We start from the raw sequence: 24461 nt of genomic DNA on the forward strand, positions 1-24461 counted from the left end.
CACAGAGCAGGGCCGATCAGGGGGTTGGGGCGCTGCCCTCTATCACCCACAGAGCAGGGCCGATCAGGGAGTTGGGGCGCTGCCACTCTCACACTCAGGGCAGGGCCGATGGGGAGGTTATAGCTCTACCCCGTCACAAACAGAGCAGAGCCCGGGGGGTGGGGGGCTTGGGGTGCCTCACCCTGTCACACACAGAGCAGGGCCGATCAGGGTGTTTGGGTGCTGCCCCCTGTCATGCTGATCCCAGCGCCGGGAGGCCTCTCGGCTCCTCTGATCCCGGTGCTGGGAGGCATATTATCCTTTTACTATATAGGGTAGAGGCCTGGTGCATGAGTGGGGCCAGCTGGTTTGCCCTGAAGGGTGTCCTGGATCAGGGTGGGGGTCCCCACTGGGGTGCCTGGCCAGTCTGGGTGAGGGGATGATGGCTGTTTGCAGCTGGTCACACACCCTTCAGGGTGGGGGTCCCCACTGGGGTGCCTGGCCAGTCTGGGTGAGGGATGAGGGCTGTTTTTAGGCTGGGGGTGACTGAACTCCCAAAGGCTCCTTTTTTTCTTTTTTTGTTTCTTTTTTTATTCTGGGCCAGCTTTAGCTTGAGGCTTGGCTCCAGCTCTTAGGCCACCTCTCCTGAAAGTAGGTTTCTGGCCTTTGCATACAATGTTGCGATCCTGCTGGCTGAAGTCCCATGGTATTTGTTACAATGTTTCTTAAACTGCAAGCTCAGAGGCCTGCAGCCGCAGGCGAGGAACGTTGGTTTCCTCCGTCACTGAGGCAAGCAAGCCTCATGTTAGTTTCAAGGTGCCTGGCTGCCGGCCGCCATCTTGGCTGACAGTTAATTTGCATATCTCGCTGATTAGCCAATGAAAAGGGTAGCGGTTGTACGCCAATTACCATGTTTCTCTTTTATTAGTGTAGATTTTCTTCTTCACCCCAAACCCACTTTGTCCTAATTAAGTGCTAGTTTGGAATTCTTGTGTTCTCCCTCTCTACAGTAACTAAAAAATATGGTTTATGAATATCATATCAAATTTCTCTATTTGAGGAGGAAATTTCTGTATAAAAACTCTTAAATTTACTAGTGAATGCTGTAGAACATTTTATTTAGAAAATTTCTAAACTGAGAATGTAAAAAATTATACCATTTTTTTCCTGGTTTTATAAACAAAACTACTTACTATAAAAAGTTCTAAAATGTGAAAACCTTTAATGTGAATACTTGTAATGTGAATTTTAAAATTCATCTTTACCTCAGAAATAGTAGGAGGGTGGGTGGCTATTTCTTTTATTTTCTCAGATCAGAAACCATAGTGGCAGTAGCTTCAAATCAAGATTCAAAGGAGGCTAGACATTTTCTTCTAGTTGGTGATTGCACTTCAGTTTTTGTTTCTTATTTTTATTTGATTTCTTAATACTAAAAATTTGAGTCTGTTTTTGAGATAAAGGAGTCCTATCTTTTACTGACAGTAGTTATCAATCAATATGTTTTTATTTTTTTAACACAACAAATCTGAAACCCTCAAGTTAATTATTTTAATGTTTGTGATAATACAATTCAATTAGTTTTAAGACCTTTAATATCTAGTACTGTGTACTCAAAATCTATCAATTATCCTAAATGACAAAAGCCATTCAGACTTTTTAAAAAACAAACCTTGCAAGTTCATTAAACATTCAGTCTAGCTTTGTTGCATTCATACAATTATCTTTCAAGGAGAAGTTAATATTGTGTAATTAATTTTTTGAGTCCAGGTCTTTTACATCCTTGGTTAAGTTTAATCCTAGGTATTTTTTTTTGATGCAATTGCAAATGGGATTGTTTCCTTAATTTCTCTTTCTGATAGTTAACTATTGGTGTATAAAAATGCAACTGATTTCTGAATATTAATATTTTATTGCTACTTTACTGAATTCATTGATCAGTTCTAGTAGTTTTTGGTGGAATCTTTAGGGTTCTTTCTATACAGTATCATGTCATATCCAAATAATGACAGTTTTACTCCTTCCTTTCCAATTCGGATGCCCTTTATTTCTTTTTCTTGTGTAATTGCTGTGGTTCAGACTTCTAATACTGTGTTGAATAAAAATGGTGAAAGTGGACAACCTTGTCTTGTATCTGATCTTAAGGAAAATACTTTTAGGAATACTTAAGGAAAATACCTGTTGAAAATGATGTTGGCTGTGGGTTTGTCATATATTGCCTCTATTATGTTGAGGCATGTTCCCTCTATTCCCACTTGGCTGAGAGTTTTTGTTTAATCATAAATGGATGCTGAATTTTGTCAAATGCTTTTTCTGTATGTATTGATATGATAATATGATTTTTATTCTTCAATTTGTTTATGTGATGTATAATGTTAATTGATTTATGGGTATTGAACTAATCTTGCACCCCTGAAATAAATCCCGCTTGATCATGGTGTATGAACTTTTTAATTGTATTGCTGAATTTGGTTTCATATTTTGTTGATAATTTTTACATCTATGTTCACCAGGAATATTAATTTCTCTTTTTTGTTATGTCTTTGTTTGGTTTTGGAATTAGGGCAATGATGACTTCATAAAATGAGAATGGGAGCCTTCACTTCTCTTGAATATTTTGAGAAAGATAGATATTAATTCCAGGACCTTTGTTTGTTGGGAGTTTTTTTATTTCTTTTTATTTCTTCTTGTTTTAATCTTGGAAGATTGAATGTTTCTAGAAATTTCTCCATTATTTAATTTACTGGCATATAATTGTAGTATTTTCTTGCAATTCTTTGTTTTTCTGTGGTAACAGTTGTTACTTTTCCTGTTTCATTTCTGATGTTATTTATTTGGTTCCTCTCTATTTTTTTCTTGATGAGTCTGTTTAAAGGTTTATAAATCTTATCTATCATGTCAAAGAACCAGCTCTTGGTTTCATTAATCTTTTGTATTGCTTTTTAAGAGTATTCTTTTTTCTCTGCATTGATTTTACTATTTTCTTTCTACTCACTTTGGGCTTTGTGTGTTGTTGTTTTTCGAATTCCTTTAGGGGTAAGGTTAGTTTATTTATTTGAGACTAGAGGCCCAATGCACGAAATTCATGCAAGAGCAGGCCTTCCTTCCCCTGGCTGCTGTCACCAGCTTCCCTCTGGCACCCATGACCTGGGGTTTCCTTTGGCTGCCCGCAGGCACCCGGGACCCTGGTCTCCCTCCCAGCCCTGGCTTCATCTGGAAGAACGACTGGTCTAATTAGCATATTATGCTTTATTATTATAGATTTTTCTTGTTTCTTGAGGTAGGCCTGTAGTGCTATGAATTTACCTCTTAGGACTGCTTTTGCTGTGTGCCATAGATTTCAGGCTTTTGTGTTTTTAATTCATTTGTCTCAAGGTATCTGTTGATTTCTTCCTTGATCTCATTGTCAACCCACTCATTATTTATTGACATGTTACTTAGCCTACATGTCTTTATGTTTTTCAGTTTTTTTCTTGTGATTGATATTTAGCTTTATACTATTATGCTCAGAGACGATGCTTGATATAATTTTAATCTTCTTAAAGTTACTGAGACTTGTTTTATGTTCTAACAAATGATCTACTCTAGAAAACGTTCCATGTACACTTGAAAAGAATGTATATTCAGTTGTGTTGGGGTGAAATGCTCTGAAGATATCAATTAAATCCATCTAATCTGGTGTGCTATTTAAGGTTACTGTTTTCTTGTTGATTTTCTGTTTGGAAAATCATTGATGTCGGTGGGGTGTTAAACGCTCCTACTATGACTGCATTACTGTCAGTCTCTCCCTTTATGTCCATCAAGATTTGCTTTATATATTTAGGTGTTTCTATGATCTGTGCATGAATGTTTATAAGGGTTATATTCTCTTTTTTGTATTAATTCCTTTATCACTATGTAATATCTTTCTTCGGCTCTTATTATCACCTTTGTTTTAAAGTCTATAGTCTGATATATGTAATGCTATTTCAGCTTTTTTTCATTTCTGTTTGCATGAATATCTTTTAAGATACCTTTACTTTTAGTCTCTGTGTGTCTTTCCTTCTGAAAGGGGTCTTTTGTAGACAGCATTTGTATGGGTCTTGCTTTGTTATTCCTTCAAGTACACTATATCTTTTGATTGGAGCATTTAATCAATTTACATTTAAAGTGCTTATTGATAGGAATGTAGTTATTTCAATTTTATTATTTTTTTCTTTTATTTTAAAAAATATATTTTTATTGATTTCAGAGAGGAAGGGAGAGAAAGATAGAAACATCAATGATGAGAGAGAATCGTCAATCAGCTGCCTCCTGCATGCCCCACACTGGGGAGTGAGCCCGCAACCCAGGCATGTGCCCTTACCAGGAATTGAACCATGATTTCCTGGTTCATAGGTCAACATTCAACCACTGAGTCATGATGGCTTTTCTTTTCTTTTCTTTTTCTTCTTTTTTTTTTCATGCCTTCTCCTTCTCCTTCTCCTTCTCCTTCTCCTTCTCCTTCTCCTTCTATTTTCTTCTTCTTGTCCCTTTAATATTTCTTGTAAAACTGGTTTGGTGGTGATGAGTTACTTTGCTTTTTCTTGTTTGGAAAGTTCTTTATCTCTCCTTCAATTTTAAATGATAGCCTTACTGGGTAGAGTAATTTTGGTTCATAGGTGCTTGGTTTTCATCAGTTTGAATATTTTGTGTGAATCCCCTTTTGCCTGTGAAGTTTCCTTTGAGAAATCAGCTGATAGTCTTATGGGAGCTCTCTTGTAAGTAACCTACTGCAATTCTCTTGCTGCTTTTAAGATTTTCTCTTTGTATTTAACCATTGTAATTTTAATTATGATGTGCCTTGCTGTGGGCCTCTTTGGGTTCATCTTGTTCCTGGACTTGTATGTCTATTTCCCTTATCAGGTTAGGAAAGTTTTCTGTCATTAGTTTTTTACATACGTTTTTGATTCCTTGCTATATTTCATACACATGATTTGAATGTTGGTACACTCAAAGTTGTCCTAGAAGTCCCTTAAACTATCCTCAGTTTTAAAAATTCTTGTTTTTTGTTTGTTTGTTTGTTTTGTTTTGGTGTTCCTATAGGGTATTTTCTGCTATCTTGTCTTCAAAATTGCTCATTGTATCTTTGCTTTTGTTAATCTGCTGATTTCTTCTAGTGTATTCTTCATTTCAGTTATTGTACTTTTCATTTCCAACTGGGTTTTATTTATGGTTTCTGTTATATTTTATGCTTATTATTATTTTATTTTTTAAAAAAATATATTTTATTGATTTTTTACAGAGATGAAGGGAGAGGGATGGAGAGTTAGAAACATCAATGAGAGAGAAACATCGATCAGCTGCCTCCTGCACACTCCCTACTGGGGATGTGCCTGCAACCAAGGTATATGCCCTTGACCGGAATCAAACCTGGGACCCTTCAGTCCGCAGGCCAACGCTCTATCCACTGAGCCAAACCGGTCAGGGCTATGCTTATTATTTTTGTTGTTGAAGTTCTCACAAGTTTTTTTAATATCCTTATAACTGGTATTTTTGAGGTATGTATTTGGTAGCTTGCTTGCCTCCATTTCACTTAGTTCTTTTTCTGAAGATTTCTCCTGTTTGTTTTTCTTTCTTTCATTTGGAACATATTTTTTTTTATCTTTTAATTATGGCTGCCTCTCTGTTTGTTTTTATAATTAGCCAGATTTACCACATCTCTTAGTTTTGCCAAAGTGGCTTTATGTAGTAGGTGTGCTGTGAGGCCCAGTGGTGCAGGTCTCCCTGAACCTGGTCTGGGTATTCTAGGAGTATTCCTTGTATGAATCTTGTGTACACTTCTGTTGTAATGAGTTTTCATTGCTTTTGGCATGTCAGTGGGTGGTATTGACTCTCAGAGAAATTGGCTGTTGAGGACTGGCCATAACTACAGCAGGTATTGATCCCATGGAATGGAATTTACCCCAGTGGGGTCTGATGCCTGCTGAGACCACCCTTTGGGTGTACTGCATGTGGAGCTAATCACATGGTCCTTTATTGTGGTCTGAAACCTGCCACCAGGTGTGTTTGCTATGGGGACGCTTGGAATGGGCTCTGTCAGGTGCTGCCTCTTTCTGGCCCAGGGCTACCTATTAGGAGCTACAAAGTAATCCTAATTACTTTGTGGTTGGTCGCTGCCTACAGTGGACTTGGATGTGCCTGGTAGAGTCCACACTGTGAACCAACTCTGGCTGCCACCAGTACAGGACCTAGAGTAGGTCAGTAAAAGGCACAAGGCACCCCAAGACCTATCACTGCCTCTTGGCTGCCCCAAAGGCTAAGCTGCTGAAAGAACCTTGGGCAGTAAATGGGTTAGGTGAGGCATGGTTACAGGGAGTCACCAGGTTTGGGTGAGTAGTGTTTACCAGGTCAGTGCAGATTCATATTTGGCACCAATGCTGAGCCTGAGGCCGCTCAGAAAAATTCAGAGTGTACACTGAGGCCAGCCATCACCTGCCTGGGCCTGTGGATATTTGAGGTGGGGTAGGGTCTTAGGAAATCCTCACAGTGGAGCTAGTTGGATTTACCAAGTTAATGTAGATTCAGATTTGACTGTGTGGGGGGAGGGCTCAACATAAGAAAGATGGTGGCTGTCCCTCCAGCACTTACTTGTTCTGGAGCCACACAACTGTTTCTCCATGAATGTCTCTGACGTCCCTGCAAGTTTGACCAGAACTCCTCAAGAGTTTTTTAAGTAGGACAATAGCACAGGCCAAGGCTGGCTGCCTGCCACCCAAAGAGCCTTGGTTGGTAGACAAGTTAGATAGGGTGGGGTCTCAGGGAATTGTCAGGGTGGAGCAAATGAAGTTAATGCAGATTCAGATTTGGCTGTGTTGGAGGAGGGCTGAACATAGGAAGGATAGCAACCACCTGCTGACTACCACAAAGTAGAGCTCAACACAGGGATATTGGCAACTTGTCCCTTGAGTCCTTGCCCTCAAGCCACATAACTCAATTTCTCCTTGTATGTCTCTGGAGCCTTCTGAGCCATTGTCCCTCCACCAGAGCCCAGGTGAGTGCCTGCAAGTGGGAGTCTGTGTGTGATCCATTTAAGAGTATGTCTTGGTTGTCAGCAGCCTTTTGCCTCATCCAGATAGATAGAATCCCTGTTGGTTTTCACAGCCGGATGTTTTGTGGGCTACTCTTCCCAGCACTGATGCTCTAGACTGGGGAGCCTGGCATGGGGCTGGGATAGGACCCCTTGCTCCTTAGGGGGACCTCTGCAGTTGAGATGTCCCTCTTGAATTCTTAACTGCCACATCTGGGTGTGAGGCCAGTGCAGTTAGTGTCTCTATTCCTCCTGTCATTCCTGACCTGGTTTCTTCTTTATACCTTTAGTTGTAGGACTTCTGCTCAGCTAGTCTCACATGATCTCACTCATTTATGGAATATAATAAACAACATAAACTGATGAACAAAAACAGATCCAGAGACAGAGAATCATCAATCAGAACGTCAAACCTCAGAAGGAAGGTAGGGGAGGGTGGGGGTAAGGGGAAGAGATCAACCAAAGGACTTGTATGCATGCATATAAGCCTAACCAGTGGACACAGACAACAGGGGGGTGAGGGCATGAGTGGGGGGGGGGTAATGGGGGGATAAGGACACATATGTAATACCTTAATCAATAAAGAAATTAAAAGCCAAAAAAGAAAAAATTGAGAAATTCCTAAATTCATATGTAGTCCAACCTTTCAATATCTGCATAATTTTGAATGAAAAATAATTCTTCTGAGATTATATGGAATAACAACACTTGCTTCACGTGTGGAGGTGAGGATTCAGTAGAATATGTATAAAAATGTTATTTTTGAAGTCAATTTAGATCTCATTTCCATATATATTCTCTGTACTTTTTTCATGGAATATTGTATGGTTTTATTCTTTATACTTTTTAATATACTCTATGGTTAAGTTGAATATTATTGTGATAATCATCATAGAAATAATTAAATGATTAAAAAATTTACGAGACAATTTCTAATTGGTACTCTGGAATTCACTTTTAGTCATCATAAAATAGCTCCATAGATTGTATTGTGTGCCTACCACTTATATGATAGAATTATACACCTGAAACCTATATAATTTTATTAACTAATGTCACCCTAATAAATTCAAAATATAGTTGTAAAAATGCCAAAAGAACTCTTTGTCATAAGAAAACCAAATGCCTTTCTTTCTCCTCATTAAAAACGTCCCTGCTTGCTACACTGGGAAAACCTAAACGACCAGAGGCCATGATTCCCCAGGCCAAGTGATCAGATCTCTGAGCTCAGTCTCAGATCTCTGCAGCATCCTTTGGTCATTACCCCCTGGGGCTGTAATTAGCTGATGCTCTGATTGTTTTATAAAGCCTTTTGTGTTTGTCTGTAATGATCCTGCATAGGATCCAGTTGATTTTGGAAGAACTATATCTTTCTGAATCTTAACTGATGCTATTCTCTTAGTTCCCTGGCAAAATAGGTAGGTAAGAGGGACCGAAATAAAACCTATAGTGAATAAATCAGCTAACCAAGGTTATTATGCTCCAGGCATGCAAAACTAAGCTTTTCTTAACTCACTGTGATGTCAGCTTTCTATGTGGCAGGTTGCTGCTGGCACCAGGGAAGAAGGATGGAGCAGGAATCCAGCTCATGAACGAGAATTCTTCTAGTGGTCAGTTGGGGGTCTGAGTGGGGGAAAGTGTACATTTTGCTCTCAAAGAAAAGAATAAAATTGTAGAAGAATCTCAGGGAAGACTCAGAGTGTAGCTATGATTATTTGTCCTCTTTTCCAAATTTCCCAACTGTTTGATCTCTCTTTTTATTTTTATTTTTTTGATTTCACGTGCCCTTCTTTCAGCCTGTGGTTTATAGTCAGCCTGGCCACCCGGTTAGTCTATCCAATACCTAGAAACCTTTAGTCCTTTGGTAATCTTCTGCCTCACCTTCCATTCTACTTCTCAACCTTCATCACCCTAATGTTTGCAGCTCTTTTTGACTGACTTCAAGCTGTTGAGCATTACTGGTGTGGGTTACAACAGTGTCATGTAGGTCCTCTGAAAATTTTGTCATCCAGCCTCTAATGGGGACTTTTCATTAATTCATTCTTTGGCAGCCCTATCATATTATTCATTCATTAATGAAACAATTTTTTTTATTTTATTGATTTTTTTTTAACAGTGAGGAAGGGAGAGGGATAGAGAGTTAGAAACATCGATGAGAGAGAAACATCGATCAGCTGCCTCCTGCACACCCCCCACTGGGGATGTGCCTGCAACCAAGGTAAATGCCCTTGACCAGAATCGAACCCAGGACCCTTCAGTCCACAGGCCGACGCTCTATCCACTGAGCCAAACCGGTTAGGGCTTAATGAAACAATTTGATATGTATAATATGTGTCTATGATATACCAGGTCCCAACTGCCCATTTACAAAGTGGAAAATTTATGTAAATTGCTACCTCAACTTCTATTTCTGCTCTCTTATATATTTCCTCTTACTTTCTTCAGTCACAAAATTACTGTATTTCCTCCCTTTCTCCTCTGTTTACCTCCTTCATTCTTTTTAAAAATTTAATCAATAAACTTTATTCTTTAGAGCACTTTTAGGTTCAGATCAAAATTGGGCAGAAGGTACAGATAGTTTTCATATACCCCTGTTTATACACACACACACACACACACACACACACACACACACACACACACATCCTCCACCAGAGTAGTACATTTGTTATAATTGATGAACCTACACTGGCACATAATTATCACCAAGTTTATAGTTTGCATTAGGATTCACTCTCTGTGTTGTACATTTTATGGGGTTTGACAAATGAATAATGACCTGTATCCACCATTGTAGTGTCATATGGATTAGTTTTATTCCTTCAAAGTTTTCTATGCTCTATTTGCTCATCCCTTCTTCCCCTCTAACTCCTGGCAACCACTAATCTTTTGTCTGTCTCCATAGTTTTGCCTTTGCCCAAATGTCATATAGTTAGAATCATACAGTATATAGTCTTTTCAAATTGACTTCTTTCACTTACTAATATGCATTTAAGTTTTCTCTATGTCTTTTCATGGCTTCATAGCTCATTTCTTTTTGACTCAGAATTATATTCTATTATTTGCATGTGCCAGTTTATTTATCCACTCACCTATTAAAAACATTTTGGTTACTTCTAAGTTTTGGCAATTATGCATAAAGCTGCTATAAATATCCACGTGCAGGTTTTTATTTGGACAAAAGTTTTCAACCCATTTGAGTAAATACTAAGAAACATGACTGCTGAATCTTATGGTGAGAGTATATTTAGTTTTTTAAAAAATTTTGTTTTATTGCTTGAAGTATTACAAAGAGTATTACGTATGTCTCCTTTTTTTTCTCCCCTTGACCTTCCCCTGGCCTCCCCTACCCCCCAGTCTCTTCTGTCCATCGCTTATGCTTTTATGCATGCACACAAGTCCTTCGGTTGATCTCTTACCCGCCCCCCCCCCGCCTCCAACCCTCCCCAGCCGAGAGTATATTTAGTTTTGTAAGAACCTGCCAAACTGTCTTACAAAGTGGCTGTACCATTTTTTCATTCCTACTAGTTTTCTGCTCCTGTTGCTCCACATCCTTGCTAGTATTTGGTGTTGTCAGTGTTTTGAATTTTGGCCATTCTGATAGGTATGGAGTTGTGAGATATATATATATATAATGTATATATATGCCTCAGTCCCTGGTTCTTTGCACAGAGTTCTGAGAACCCTTATAAATTCCTAAGTGATAATGGCACAAGGAGCATCTTTTGTTCTAATGTTTGGTTTTTGAACCTGCTTCCCAACACAGGGCTCCTAAATCCCTTAGATATTCCTGGGTGATAGGAGCATCTCTGGTTCTAATGAGATGAGTCTTGGTGGGTGAGCTCCTGAAGTGGGGCTGGTCACCAGAAAGATAAAGCCATCATTAGAAGCTTGGAAGTTTTCTTTTTTAATATTTTTATTGAATTTATTGGGATGACATTGGTTAATTAAATGATATAGGTTTCAGGTGTGTGACTCTATAATACGCCATCTGTATATTGTATTGTGTGTTTACCACCCAAAGTCAAATCTTTCTGTCACTCTTATCTTTCCACCCCCTTTACCCTCTTCTACTTTCCCCCACTGCCCTTTCCCTCTGGTAACCATTGTAATGTTGTCTGTGTCTATGAGTTTTTTTCTCTCTTTTTTTGCTTAACCCATTTCCTCCTTCATTCTTGATACACTCTTCTCTTTTGGCTTCTCTGGACACTGCTGGTTGTCCTCTGACCTCTGTGATTATTCTGCCTGATTTGTTGGCTCTTTGTACCCTCTTATTTATTGACTCCCTATGTTTAATAATTCTTAAATATCTAGATTAGGTCTCAATGTTAGGCACAAACTAATCTCTACCATATTTCTCATATTATTTTCTTCCGTTCTACAAAACAATATCTATGTTGTAGATAATCTGCATTCTTTGTCATTAACCCACTGAACACTGAATGTATCTGTTTTCCATATTTTACCACCTGCTGAAAATGACTTCTTTAGATAGTTTACTTCAAGTTTTCTTCTAGGAGTTTTATGGTCTAAGGCCTTACAAATAAATTCATTTTAAATTAACAAAGTGAATAAGTGAGAAGGTAAGAATAGGAGTAGAACATAACTGAAAACTTTGGGCTTGAAGAGTCATCTGACTTTATAATGTGCCTAAAATTCCTCTTCTTTTTCCACATACACAATTAAAGTGGAGGTAAAAACTAAATAATTTATACATCTCATGAAAAAGGCAGTTAGGGAGAAAAGTCTATTATCCTGAGCAGCTGGTATTGTATAGTTTGTCTTTCTTGCCTTGGCAGATCAACACAGATTTGCAATATGAATAGTAACCTTCAGTAATCTCTTGAAGCACCTAGCTTTGCCCTTTCTTCATTTTTCCCCTCTCATTTATCCTGAAGGACAAATGAAATATCCAGTGTAATATGATGTGGTCATAAAAATTAATTGAATGTTCTTCATGTGGGAATTGAAGTCTATGGCATTGGACTGTGGGGACAGCAGCGGTGGAAGGGGCACAGCCTCATCAGAGTGCAAAGCCTCCCCCTGCATCCCTCAGGCAGCCTTTCAGTAGTGTCTCCACCAGGAGCAAAATTTTCATTTGGGAAATATACTCAAGTGATTGGGTGCAGTTGTAGTTATGAAAGCTTTACCTAAATTTAGGTCTAGTTTCAATACTTGAGAATAATGGCAGAATCTGAATTTGAGGAATAATTTTCTATACTTGAAAGTCGCTCGTACAGATGGCTTTCAATACATAATAGATACCATTTATTGTGCCAGCCTATGTGCTAGGAATGGTTAGGAATGTTTACATTTATTATATCGTTTATTTCTCAAACACCCTGCAAGTGAGGTATTATTATCTCCATGTTAGTAATGAGAAATCTGAAGCCCAGAGAGGTCAAGTAACTTGGTTGTAATCACATAGCAAGTGAATGATGGAGCCTGGATTCAAAAACAAGCCTGGCCAATGTCAAAGTCGAAGCTTTAACCATTCTGGTATAGTGTTTGAAAGGCAATCTGTGAATTTTTGTTTTTTTAGGGTTAAAGAAATAGGAATGAAAATTTGGAAATGATTTCTGGACTTTTGAATGTGATCATATAGCCGTGTGATAACTCCACCATGAAGAACCACATACCTTTGGAAATAACTGTACTGTGACGTTCAGTCACAGAAGCTTATTGGACAGAGAACCCTTCTGGAATGGCAGAACACACAGAAAACACACACCAGGGAGGATTTCATGTGCCTGTTGTCTGTTGTCCTGTATACCTCCTTCTCCTGCTTGGTATATACTAGACTCCTTAAATCATACTAAGAGTTAAAATCTTCACAGTAAATTACATATGTATATCATTGTGAAACATAACAAGCAATCTTTTTTTCATTGCCATGTGTGGTTTTCACAGAAACTCTGTGAGTTTTAGAGGGCACGTATTGGAAGCATCTGCTTTTTGTCTCCTTCCTTAAATGAACCCAGTGTCAAAGACAGGAGCAGCCCCGAATTAAAGGTGAGAGATTGATGTTCTCTTTAACTTACCTGGGTTCTCAGAAACAGAGGCTACCATATTTCATATTACCTGAACCTTCTCAGCTCTTTTCTCTGGATGTTCATTTCCTTTATATTGTGCATGTCTTCTCTAATTACCCCTTTCCCTATCTTTCCCATATTTTCAATCTTCATTTTTTATCTTTTCTCCATTTTATTTTTTCCCCCTGCATATGAGATTATTCCTTAGACTTTAGAAAAATAAGTTGAGTGCTGGCTCTAGGTTTAGAGATTAAATGCTTTCTAATCCCCGGCAAGAAATATGTTGTGAAGCCTTAGGTGCCTTCTCACTGGGAGACTATTAATCATGGCTTCTATAAAGTTTTCAATGAGGAATTTTCCCTTATGCCTGTTTAAAACTATTGGAAAATGTGACTGAGAAAGAATAGGATCAAGAATAATAAAGATCACTGACCTGAAGGCATGCCTTACTACAGGCTGGGGTTATTTACTTATTTATTTTTTAAATTCTCACCCTAGGATATTTTTTCCATTAACTTTCAGAGAGAGTGGAAGAGAGAGGAGAAGACAGAGAGAAATATCATTGTGAGAGAAACACATAGATTGGTTGCCTCCTGCATGCTCCGGGGCCAAGGAGGAGCTTGCAACCTAGGTACATGACCTTGATCGTGACCTTGACCAGAATCGAACCTGGGACCCTTCGGTCCACAGGCCAACGCTGTATGCACTGAGCCAAACTGGCTAGGGCTGGTTGGGATTATTAATCTAACCTCTCAATCAAGAACTTTCTACTGACTTTCTATAGGTATATAATATGGGCTATATACATATGAATAATGATAGGTAATATTAAAGGTCAACTTCTTATTATATAATTCAAGGTATTTTCTTCACATTGTATATTTCTTCCTTTTTTCCTATTCAGTTCTCTCTAATCCTTAAAGGGCCAAATCAATATCTGTGCCCCTGGCCTTCCCTACCTGCTGTTGCTGACATGAGTTATCTTCTATCACCGCCCCTCCCCAGCAAAAACCCCCTCACTAATATTAATCTTACTATTCACTTTAAGTATATTATATACCACATTAGATTGTATTTTTTCTGTGTGCAATTCATGTATTTTCAACTGTTTTATTGGTTCTTTGACTTACAGGAGTTAGCAAAAAAAACCCCAAACAAATCAGTATGAAAGAAATTTTTCAATAGAACCTACAAGAAGTGTTTGGGATTTTAATTGACTTTTGGGCTTAATAAAATTTAGAAAGACCAAAAGAATGGGCTCCTTAGAAACATCACCTTAAGTTTTTTAAAATATGTTTTTATTGATTTTAGACAGAGAGGAAGGGAGAGGGAGAGAGATAGAAACATTGATTGGCTGCCTCCTGCATCTCCCTACTGTGGATCGAGCCCACAACCGGTCATGTGCTCTGATGGGGAATTGAACTGGCATCCTTTTGGTGCATGGTACAACACTCAGCCAACTGAGCACATGGGCCAGGGCTCACCTTGAGTTTTTTAACAGTTGTAGTGACCAATTACAGCAAAATAAGAATCAGTACACAAATTACACTATCAATGAATAATCACTTTCCTAAATACAATTAACCATTTATTTTATCGGTCAAATAATCCTTAATTGGGCACACATTTTACATTTATTTGTTGTTAGCCTGCTATATAGTTTAGTATTAGTAATGGACACTTTGTGTAAATGTCACTGGTTAGTTTGTGTTTTAACCAGGAAAAATCACTGTTTCCCATTTTTCTCTTTTTTACTTATTTTCTCTAGCATTTGTCTTTCTGGAATAGGAATCAAGAGACCTAACTGTTGGTGCCCAATTCTGACAATTGTGTGAATCTGAGGAGTTCAGTTTACTTTGTTGGGTCTCATGTGTTCCACCTGAATGATGACCAACTGGACAGCAAGGTCTTTATATAATTCCATGAGAATTTCTTCTCATCACAAAGTGGACATGTGCTTTTTTCTCACCAAGGCATTGGGTCTTTTTTAACAATCACTGAGTTTCCTGGGTCTCTCCCCAGTGTCTCCATCATGTCTCCATGCGTATTCATCTCATCAGTCTTCTCCTGGCAGACTCTCCCTGCCCTGATGAGCAGCACATGTGGCTGTTCCCTGCCTTCCCCCCACTCCAGGGCCCAGGTTTTGATAATAGAAAGTGTGTACTTGAGACTGTGGACTATTAGCTCCAGAGGTGACAGTGTAATTACCATGTGTAGGTGAGACTATAGAGATTCATGCCAGTGATGGTGACCCAGAATTGGGGTCAGGACACAGTGACAGCCTCTATGAGTTTTATGGTCTGGGATGAATGAGGGCATCAGTCATAGGGCCCTTTGTGGAGTTGTAGCTGTAAAAATGAAGGATGTCAGTATACTTGTTCTAGTGTATTTTATTGACTCCTAAAATGATTAACCTGTATTAAGTGTTTTCAGGAACTACTCTCTACTATAGGGAATGATTGAGGTGGGCACTGAATACGGAGAAACATAACACTGTTTTCTGCCTACCCTTCACATCACATATAAATATAATACATATTAAAGGACTAAATCTCCAGTGTTACATTTTGTATTTTATGGTTCAGATCAAGAAGAAAGCTAATCTGCCCTCCTAATATGTGTCTCATTAGTGTTTGATATTTCTCTTATGTTTGTAATCATAAATCAAAAGTATAAAATACAAAATCTCTTGAAGATAAAATATCAGAATGTATTTCAGTCAAAGTAAGCAGGATAATATAAAATATCTGAAGGTTACCATGCAGGCAGTACTCAGAATTTTAAAGGGTTGGGGGGATGCCAGTGGACATAAGGGTGTCACCAAAGGGTATCACTGATGAATTAAAATTCCATATCTCAGCTATCCTGCGTGCTGGTCCTTAATACCCAGGTTTGTATGGACAGAAAAAAGCTGCAGCGCTACTTTGTATTTTTAGTGGCTAAGTTAGGCACGTGCCTTGGCTAAACTCTGATGAAATAAACCAAATGCACATTGATTAGGCCTGGAGAAAGCCTTGCATCATTAGGAGGCATAGGCTCCTTATGAAAGCCTTGCAGAGTGTTGAGGCCAGCTTAGGGCTTTGTAGTTATGAAAAACTGTGTGGAAATTGGAGACACCCAGGATAGCTTGAACATGATAAAGTATGATGGAAAATAGCGCTGGTTCTATATTTTATCAAGATCCACATACTTGTCCTGTTCTACTATACTTAGAGGCTCTCCAGTTTCACAAACCCCAGTCTCTTCATTTAGTTTCAATCTATAGCAGAGGTTCTCAACCTTCCGGCCCTTTAAATACAGTTCCTCATGTTGTGACCCAACCACAAAATTATTTTTGTTGCTACTTCATAACTGTAATGTTGCTACTTTTATGAATCGTAATGTAAATATCTGATATGCAGGATGGTCTTAAGCGACCCCTGTGAAAGGGTCATTCGACCGCCAAAGGGGTCGCGACCCATAGGTTGAGAACCGCTGATCTACAGTCTATCCTAACTCAGTCTCAACTCATGTCTCAGGAACCTTTCACTCCAGGTGACAGCCCTTCAGTTAATCATGCTTTCCTCTTCTCCCTGCTTTCTGTCAGCGGATTGTGAGAACAAACTGGAAAAAGAAGAGGATAATGAGAATATACATAAAAGCAAGATGGAATATGTTGGAAATGAGGAATAGTCAATATCAGAAGTGATTTAAACAGGTGATGAATGTCACGAGCACTCATGAATCTTTTGTTCTTGCTTAATCTGTTAATTGGAGAACTGAACATTACAGTGAGAGTATTAGAGATAGGTTTAAAGTATGTTGCAGCTCACATGTTGTGATATTATGTTGACTTTTATTTTTCGTTTTGTATATTTGAGGAACTGGATAACTGTATACTTCTCATGTATAATGAGAACATTGAAATTCTTTGACATGTCATCATCTCCATAATCACATATTCCTCCTCATTTTCTTAGTTCTCATAATTTCAGCCACATCCCAGTTGGGTGGATCTATGGATGAAGGGAATCACTCAGTTGTGTCTGAGTTTGTGTTTCTGGGACTCACCCATTCATGGGAGATCCAGCTTCTGCTCCTGGTGTCTTCCTCTGTGCTCTATGTGGCAAGCATGACTGGAAACATCCTCATTGTATTTTCTGTGGCCACTGATCCTCATTTACACTCCCCCATGTACTTCCTATTGGCCAGTCTTTCCTTCATTGACTTAGGAGCCTGCTCTGTCACCTCACCAAAGATGATTTATGACCTTTTCAGAAAGCATAAAGTCATCTCTTTTGGAGGCTGCATTGCTCAGATCTTCTTCATCCATGTCATTGGTGGTGTGGAGATGGTGCTGCTCATTGCCATGGCCTTTGACAGATATGTGGCCATATGTAAGCCTCTCCACTACCTGACCATCATGAGCCCACGAGTGTGCATTTTGTTTACAGCTGCTGCCTGGGCCCTTGGTGTCAGTCACTCGTTGTTCCAACTAGCATTTATTGTTAATCTGCCCTTCTGTGGTCCTAATGTATTGGACAGCTTTTACTGTGACCTTCCTCGGCTCCTCAGACTGGCCTGCACAGATACCTACAGATTGCAGTTCATGGTCACTGTCAACAGTGGGTTTATCTGTGTTGGTTCCTTCTGTATACTCCTTATTTCCTATATCTTCATCATGTTTACTGTTTGGAAACATTCTTCCGGGGGATCATCCAAGGCCTTCTCCACTTTGTCAGCTCACATCACTGTGGTCCTTTTGTTCTTTGGCCCAACCATGTTTGTTTATACCTGGCCACACCCCAATTCACAGATGGACAAGTTTCTTGCTATTTTTGATGCAGTTCTCACGCCTTTTCTGAATCCAGTCATCTACACATTCAGGAATAAAGATATGAAGGAGGCAATGAAGAGAGCTTGCAAAAATTTAGTGATTTACAGAAAGATCTCTTAAGTGACATGATAAGTCCTTTTTACTAACCATGGTATAGCCTTTTGTTTCTATGTTTGATATTTTAGATTAAGGAAGTTTGAGGCACCACATATTGATTTGAATGTTATCAAACCTTTAACATAATTTTTAACTGATGAATGTATTTATTCCCAGGAAAGAGTGAGCCATAAAAACAGTATATCTATGTAAATCCCATTAAAATTTTTTTCAGATATGTTATACAGTTTTCAGTGAATAGGTGTTATATATCTTTTTTGAGATTTATCCTTAAGTATTTAAATTTTTGATACTGTTTTAAAAAGTATATTTTTGTTTAATTTGTAATTGTTTATTACTAATATACATAAATACAATAGATTGTTTTTGCTTATTGATTGACATTGAAGCCTGAAGACTTATTACTTCTATGAGGTTTTTTTTTAGATTAAGATTTTCTCTAGAGATGATCATGTTCTCAGTGAATAAAAACATTTTACTCCTTTTATTCTAATGTGTTGATTTCATTCATTTTTGTTGCCTTATTGTACTTGCTAGGTCAAAAGGTACAATGCTGAATAGAAGTGGTTAGAGTGAACATGCTTGACTTATTCCTATTCTTATGAGAAAAACATTCAGTTTTTTATCTTTAAATATAAATATACTATAAATATATTTAAATATAAATATAGTTACAGGTTTTTCATAGATACCCTTTATCAAGTTGAGGAAGTTCCATTCTACTCAGTTTGTTGAATGGTTTTAAAACCAAGAATAAACGTTGGATTTTGTAAAATGCCTTTTTTGGTTTAGTATCAGGGTAACGCTGGTCTTTTTAAAAATTAAGCTTATCAAGGTGATATTGGTTAATAAGATTATATACACTTAAAGTGTACATTTCTATAACACATGATCAATATATTGCATTGTGTGCCCATAATCCAAAGTCAAATTATCTTCTCTCACCATATGTCTGATCCCCTTTACTTTTACTACCCTCCCACCCTTTTCCCCTCTGGTAATCACTATACTGTTGCCTGTGTCTATAAGTTTTTTGTTTTTCTTGTACTTATTTATTACTTTTAGTTTTAAAATGTATTTTCTTATTTTAAAATTACTGCAAGAGTTTTATAGAATTGCTATGATTTCTTTCTTAAACATTTGGTAAAATTTACCAGTGAAGTCATCTAGGCCTGGAATTTTCTCTGTGGGAAGGTTTTCATATAAATTCAATTTTTATATATTTTGAGTATCCCAATAAATTAGTACATTTATCTATATTGTTAAATTTATTGGAATAGGTTGTTCCCAATATTCCCTTATTATCTTTCTAAATATCTGTAAGATGTGTGGTATTTTCCTTTCTCTCTCATTCTGAATATTGTTGTTTGTGTCTTTTTTGTTTTTTATCTTATCAGCTTGGCTAGCGTTTTTCAACTTTTCTATTTTCTCAGAGAACCAGGTTTTTGTTTTATTTATTATCTCTGTTTCTTTTGTTTTCTATTTCATTAATTTCTGCTTGTAATCTTTATATTTATATTATTTTTTCTTCATGTTTAATTTGCCTTTTACTTAGTTTATTTAGGTAGAAACTATGATTGTTCATTTAAGACCTTTTATTTTTATAAATATAGGCATTTAGTTGTTTTAATTTCCCCTTAAGCACTGATTTAACTGCATCACAAAATTTTATATCTTGTTTTCTTATAATTCAGTTTAATATATTTTCTAATTTAAAAAAGTTTTAAACATATAGGTTAAAATTTCAATGAAAAATTTACAGGTATTTTGTTATTGATTCTAATACATTTTCACTATCCTATCTAATAAAAGAGAAACATGGTAATTGGCGTACGACTGCTACCCTTCCCACTGGCTAATCAGGGAGATATGCAAATTAGCTGCCAGCCAAGATGGCAGACGGCAGCCAGGCAGTTTGAAACTAACATGAGGCTTGCTTGCTTCAGTGACGGAGGACTCCAACGTTCCCCGCCTGCCGCTGCAGGCCTCTGAGCTGCAAGCAACTATGTAACAAACATAGAAGCTAAACAAAACGCCAGAAACCTGCCAGGCTTCAGCCAGCAGGATCACAACATTGTAAGCAAAGGCCAGAAACCTACTTTCAGCAGCGGAGGCCTAAGAGCTGGAGCCAAGCCTCAAAGCTAAAGGTAGCCCAGAATAAAAAAGAAAAAAAAGAAAAAAAGGAGCGGTTGGGAGCTTCAGTCACCCCCAGTCTGAAAACAGCCCTCAGCTCCTCACCCAGACTGGCCAGGCACCCCAGTGGGGACCCCCACCCTGATCCAGGACACCCTTCAGGGCAAACCAGCCAGCACCCACCCATGCACCAGGCCTCTACCCTATGTAGTAAAAGGTTAATATGCCTCCCAGCACTGGGATCAGCGGAGCCGCGAGGCTTCCAGGCACAGGGATCAGCGTGACAGGGTGCAGTGCCCCAACCTCCTGATCGGCCCTGCTCTGTGTGTGATAGGGTGCAGCGCCCCAACCCCCCTGATGGCCCCTACTCTGTGAGTGACAGGGGGAAATGCCCCAACCCCCTGATTGGCCCTGCCCTGTGCATGACAGGGTGTGGTGCCGCAACCTCCCCATCGACCCTGCCTTGAGTGTGACAGGGGATGGTGCCCCAACCCCCCAATCGGCCCTACCCTGAGCGTGACTGAGGGTGGAATCACAACCTCCCGATCGCCCTGCTCTGTGTATGACAGGGGGCGGTGCCCCAACTCCCCAATCGGCCCTGCTCTGAGCCTGACCAGGGGCTGCACCTAGGGATTGGGCCTGCCCTCTGCCACCCGGGAGCAGGTCTAAGCCAGCAGGTCGTTATCTCCCGAGGGGTCCCAGACTGCGAGAAGGCACAGGCTGGGCTGAGGGACCCCCCTCCCCCCCGAGTGCACAAATTTTTGTGCACCGGGCCTCTAGTAGTCCATAACCTACTTTGTATGATTTGAATAGTTTTAAATTTATGAAGACTTGCCCTGGCCAGTGTGTCTCAGTTGGTTGGAGTGTCGTCCCATACACTGAAAGGCTGTGGATTCAATCCCAGTCAGGGTGCTTACAAGAAGGCAATTGATTGATGTTTCTTTCTCACATTGATGTTTCTCTCTCTATAATCAAAGTGGGTCCTTGGGTGAGGATTATAAAAGTTTATGAAGACTTGTCTTATGGCCTATAAGAGAGCAGGTTTTTAATCTCACCTCATATTTAACACTGAAAGTTTGCAGAGCCTGGTTCCCTGACACAGCTAAGAACATAGGAAAGGGAAGGGCAACTGTTTACAGCTGGTGCTGTTCTGTGAGACTGGAAATAAACACAGAACTGAGGTTTATTTCCAGGAAGAAGGGAAGGAAGCAGAAGGGGCCTAATCCCCAGAAATTCAGAGTGCCCTCTGTGAAGCCAAGTTCTTGCTCATACTTGCTAAAAAAAATGGAAAAGCCGTCTTCTGGTAGCTAGCAACAAAGTAAAGAAGTATGTATCCTCTTATAGTTGGCACTGTTCTGCAAGATTGACAAAAAGCACAGAACCAAGGCCTTTTTTCCAGGAAGGCAAGAAAGAATTTAGAGGGTCTTGTTCCAGCCTTAAAGCACACACTGTGAGGGATCTCGCTTCATATTGAGCACTGTTGACCAGTGAAGGTCTCTCCTGGTCAAAACCAGTTTATAAAGACTTGAAGAGGAAGTTGATTATTTAAATACACAGACAAAAAAAGCAAACCTACAAGGAACATAAAGAATGAAATATGACCCCATAGAAATACAAAGGATTGTTAGAAAATACTATGAACAACTCTACTCCAACACACTAGACAACCTGGAGGAAATGGACATATTCCTAGATAAATACAACCTTCCAAAACTTAACCAGGAAGAATCTAAAAATCTCAATAGGCCAATAACTATGGAGGAAATCGAAGCAATAATCAAAAAGCTTCCAGCAAACAAAAGCCCGGGGCCAGATGGCTTCACAGGGGAGTTTTACCAAACATTCAAGGAAGACCTAAAACCTATCCTCCTCAGAGTATGTCGAAAGATCCAAGAGGAAGGAACACTTCCCAGCTCATTCTATGAAGCCAACATCACCCTAATCCCAAAACCAGATAAAGACAATACAATGAAAGAGAATTATAGGCCAATATCCCTCATGAACATAGATGCCAAAATCCTCAACAAAATCCTAGCAAATCGGATCCAGCAGTACATCAAAAAGATCATACACCATGACCAAGTAGGATTTATCCCAGGGATGCAAGGATGGTACAATATCCGCAAATCAATAAACGTGATACATCACATAAACAAATTGAGAGAAAAAAACCACACAGTCATATCAATTGATGCGGAAAAAGCATTTGACAAAATCCAACACCCTTTCTTGATAAAAACTCACAGCAAGATAGGAATTGAGGCATCATACCTCAACATAATAAAAGCCATATATGACAAACCCACAGCCAACATCATAATCAATGGGCAAAAACTAAAACCATTCCCCCTAAAAACAGGAACAAGACAGGGATGCCCCCTCTCACCACTCCTGTTCAACATAGTACTGGAAGTACTAGCCATTGCGATCAGACACGAAGAAGAAATAAAAGGCATCCAGATTGGAAAAGAAGAAGTAAAACTGTCCTTATTTGCAGATGACATGATACTGTACATACAGAACCCTAAAGACTCCATCAAAAAATTATTAGACTTAATAAATGAATTCGGCAATGTAGCAGGATACAAAATTAATGCTAAGAAATCCATGGCATTTCTTTACACCAATAGTGAACTTACAGAAAGTGAAACTACAGAAGCAATCCCATTTACCATTGCACCAAAAAAATTAAAATACCTAGGAATAAACTTAACTAAGGAGGTAAAAGACTTATATGCTGAAAACTACAGGACACTGAAAAAAGAGATAGAGGAAGACATAAACAGATGGAAGAATATACCGTGTTCATGGATTGGTAGAATCAACATCATCAAAATGTCCATACTACCCAAAGCAATTTATAGATTCAATGCAATCCCCATTAAATTACCAAAGGCATATTTCACAAATCTAGAACGAACGTTCCAAAAATTCATCTGGAATAAAAAAAGACCCTGAATAGCTGCAGCAATCCTGAGAAAACACAAAGTAGGTGGGATCTCAATACCAGATATCAAACTGTATTACAAAGCCACTGTTCTTAAAACAGCTTGGTACTGGCACAAGAACAGACATATAGATCAATGGAATAGAATAGAGACCCCAGAAATAGACCCAAACCACTAAACCCAATTAATATTCGACAAAGGAGGCAAGAGCATTCAATGGAGTCAAGACAGTCTTTTCAATAAATGGTGTCGGGAAAATTGGACAGATACATGCAAAAGGACGAAACTAGATCACCAACTCACACCATACACAAAAATAAACTCAAAATGGATAAAAGACTTAAACGTAAGACGGGAAACCATAAAAATACTAGAGGAATCCACAGGCAGCGAAATCGCAAACATATGCCGAAGAAATTTCTTCTCTGATAATGCTCCTAGGGCAATGGAAACTAAAGAGAAAATAAACAAATGGGACTACATCAAAATAAAAAGCTTTTGCACAGCAAAGGAAACCATCAAAAAAACAACAAGAAGACCCACTACATGGGAGAACATATTTACCAATGATACCACCGATAAGGGTTTAATTTCCAACATATACAGGGATCTCATGAAACTTAACAAAAGGAAGATAAACAATCCAATAAAAAAATGGGCAACGGACCTAGATAGACACTTTTCGAAAGAGGACATACAGAAGGCAGAAAGACATATGAAAACCTGCTCAAAGTCACTAATTATACGAGAGATGCAAATCAAAACGACAATGCGTTATCATCTCACACCTGTCAGAATGGCTATCATCAACAAATCAACAAACAACAAGTGTTGGAAAGGATGTGGAGAAAAAGGAACCCTTCTGCACTGCTGGTGGGAATGCAGACTGGTGCAGCCACTGTGGAGAACAGTATGGAGCTACCTCAGAAGACTAAAAATGGAACTCCCATTTGACCCTGTGATCCCACTCCTAGGAATATATCCCAAGAAACCAGAAACGCCAATTAGAAAGGATATATGCACCCCTATGTTCATATCAGCACAATTCACCATAGCTAAGATTTGGAAACAGCCTAAGTGCCCATCAGCAGATGAGTGGATTAGAAAACTGTGGTACATATACACAATGGAATACTATGCTGCGGTAAAAAAAAAAGGAACTCTTGCCTTTTGCAACAGCATGGATGGAACTGGAGAGCATTATGCTAAGTGAAATAAGCCAGTCAGAGAAAGATAAATACCACATGATCTCACTCATTTGTGGATTATAGAGAACAACATAGACTGATGAAAAAGGACAGACCCAAAGACTGAGAAACAGCGATCAGGCTATCAATCCCCAGAAGGAAAGTAGGGGAGGGCGGGGGTAAGGGGAAGAGATCAACAGAAGG

The 24461-nt window shown here is 38.9% G+C and overlaps 1 protein-coding gene across 2 annotated transcripts in view; it reads left to right on the forward strand.

Annotated features, from left to right (window-relative positions):
* Window positions 1–16984: 16984 nt before the first annotated feature.
* The window catches only part of LOC308531476 (olfactory receptor 4F3/4F16/4F29), a gene marked incomplete at both ends in the record, with an annotated part of 57909 nt that continues 50432 nt past the window's right edge, over window positions 16985–24461 (forward strand). The window contains one exon of one of the 2 annotated variants that reach the window (XM_081108409.1): window positions 16985–17992. In XM_081108409.1, coding sequence (XP_080964535.1) covers window positions 17054–17992 — 939 coding nt within the window. Of the gene's footprint in view, window positions 17993–24461 lie in introns of those variants that run through there. The other variant, XM_081108408.1, reaches the window with a different exon arrangement.

The sequence above is a fragment of the Myotis nattereri genome (assembly GCF_964212035.1).
Source record: "Myotis nattereri genome assembly, chromosome: 1".
NCBI classification, from domain to species: Eukaryota; Metazoa; Chordata; class Mammalia; order Chiroptera; family Vespertilionidae; genus Myotis; species Myotis nattereri.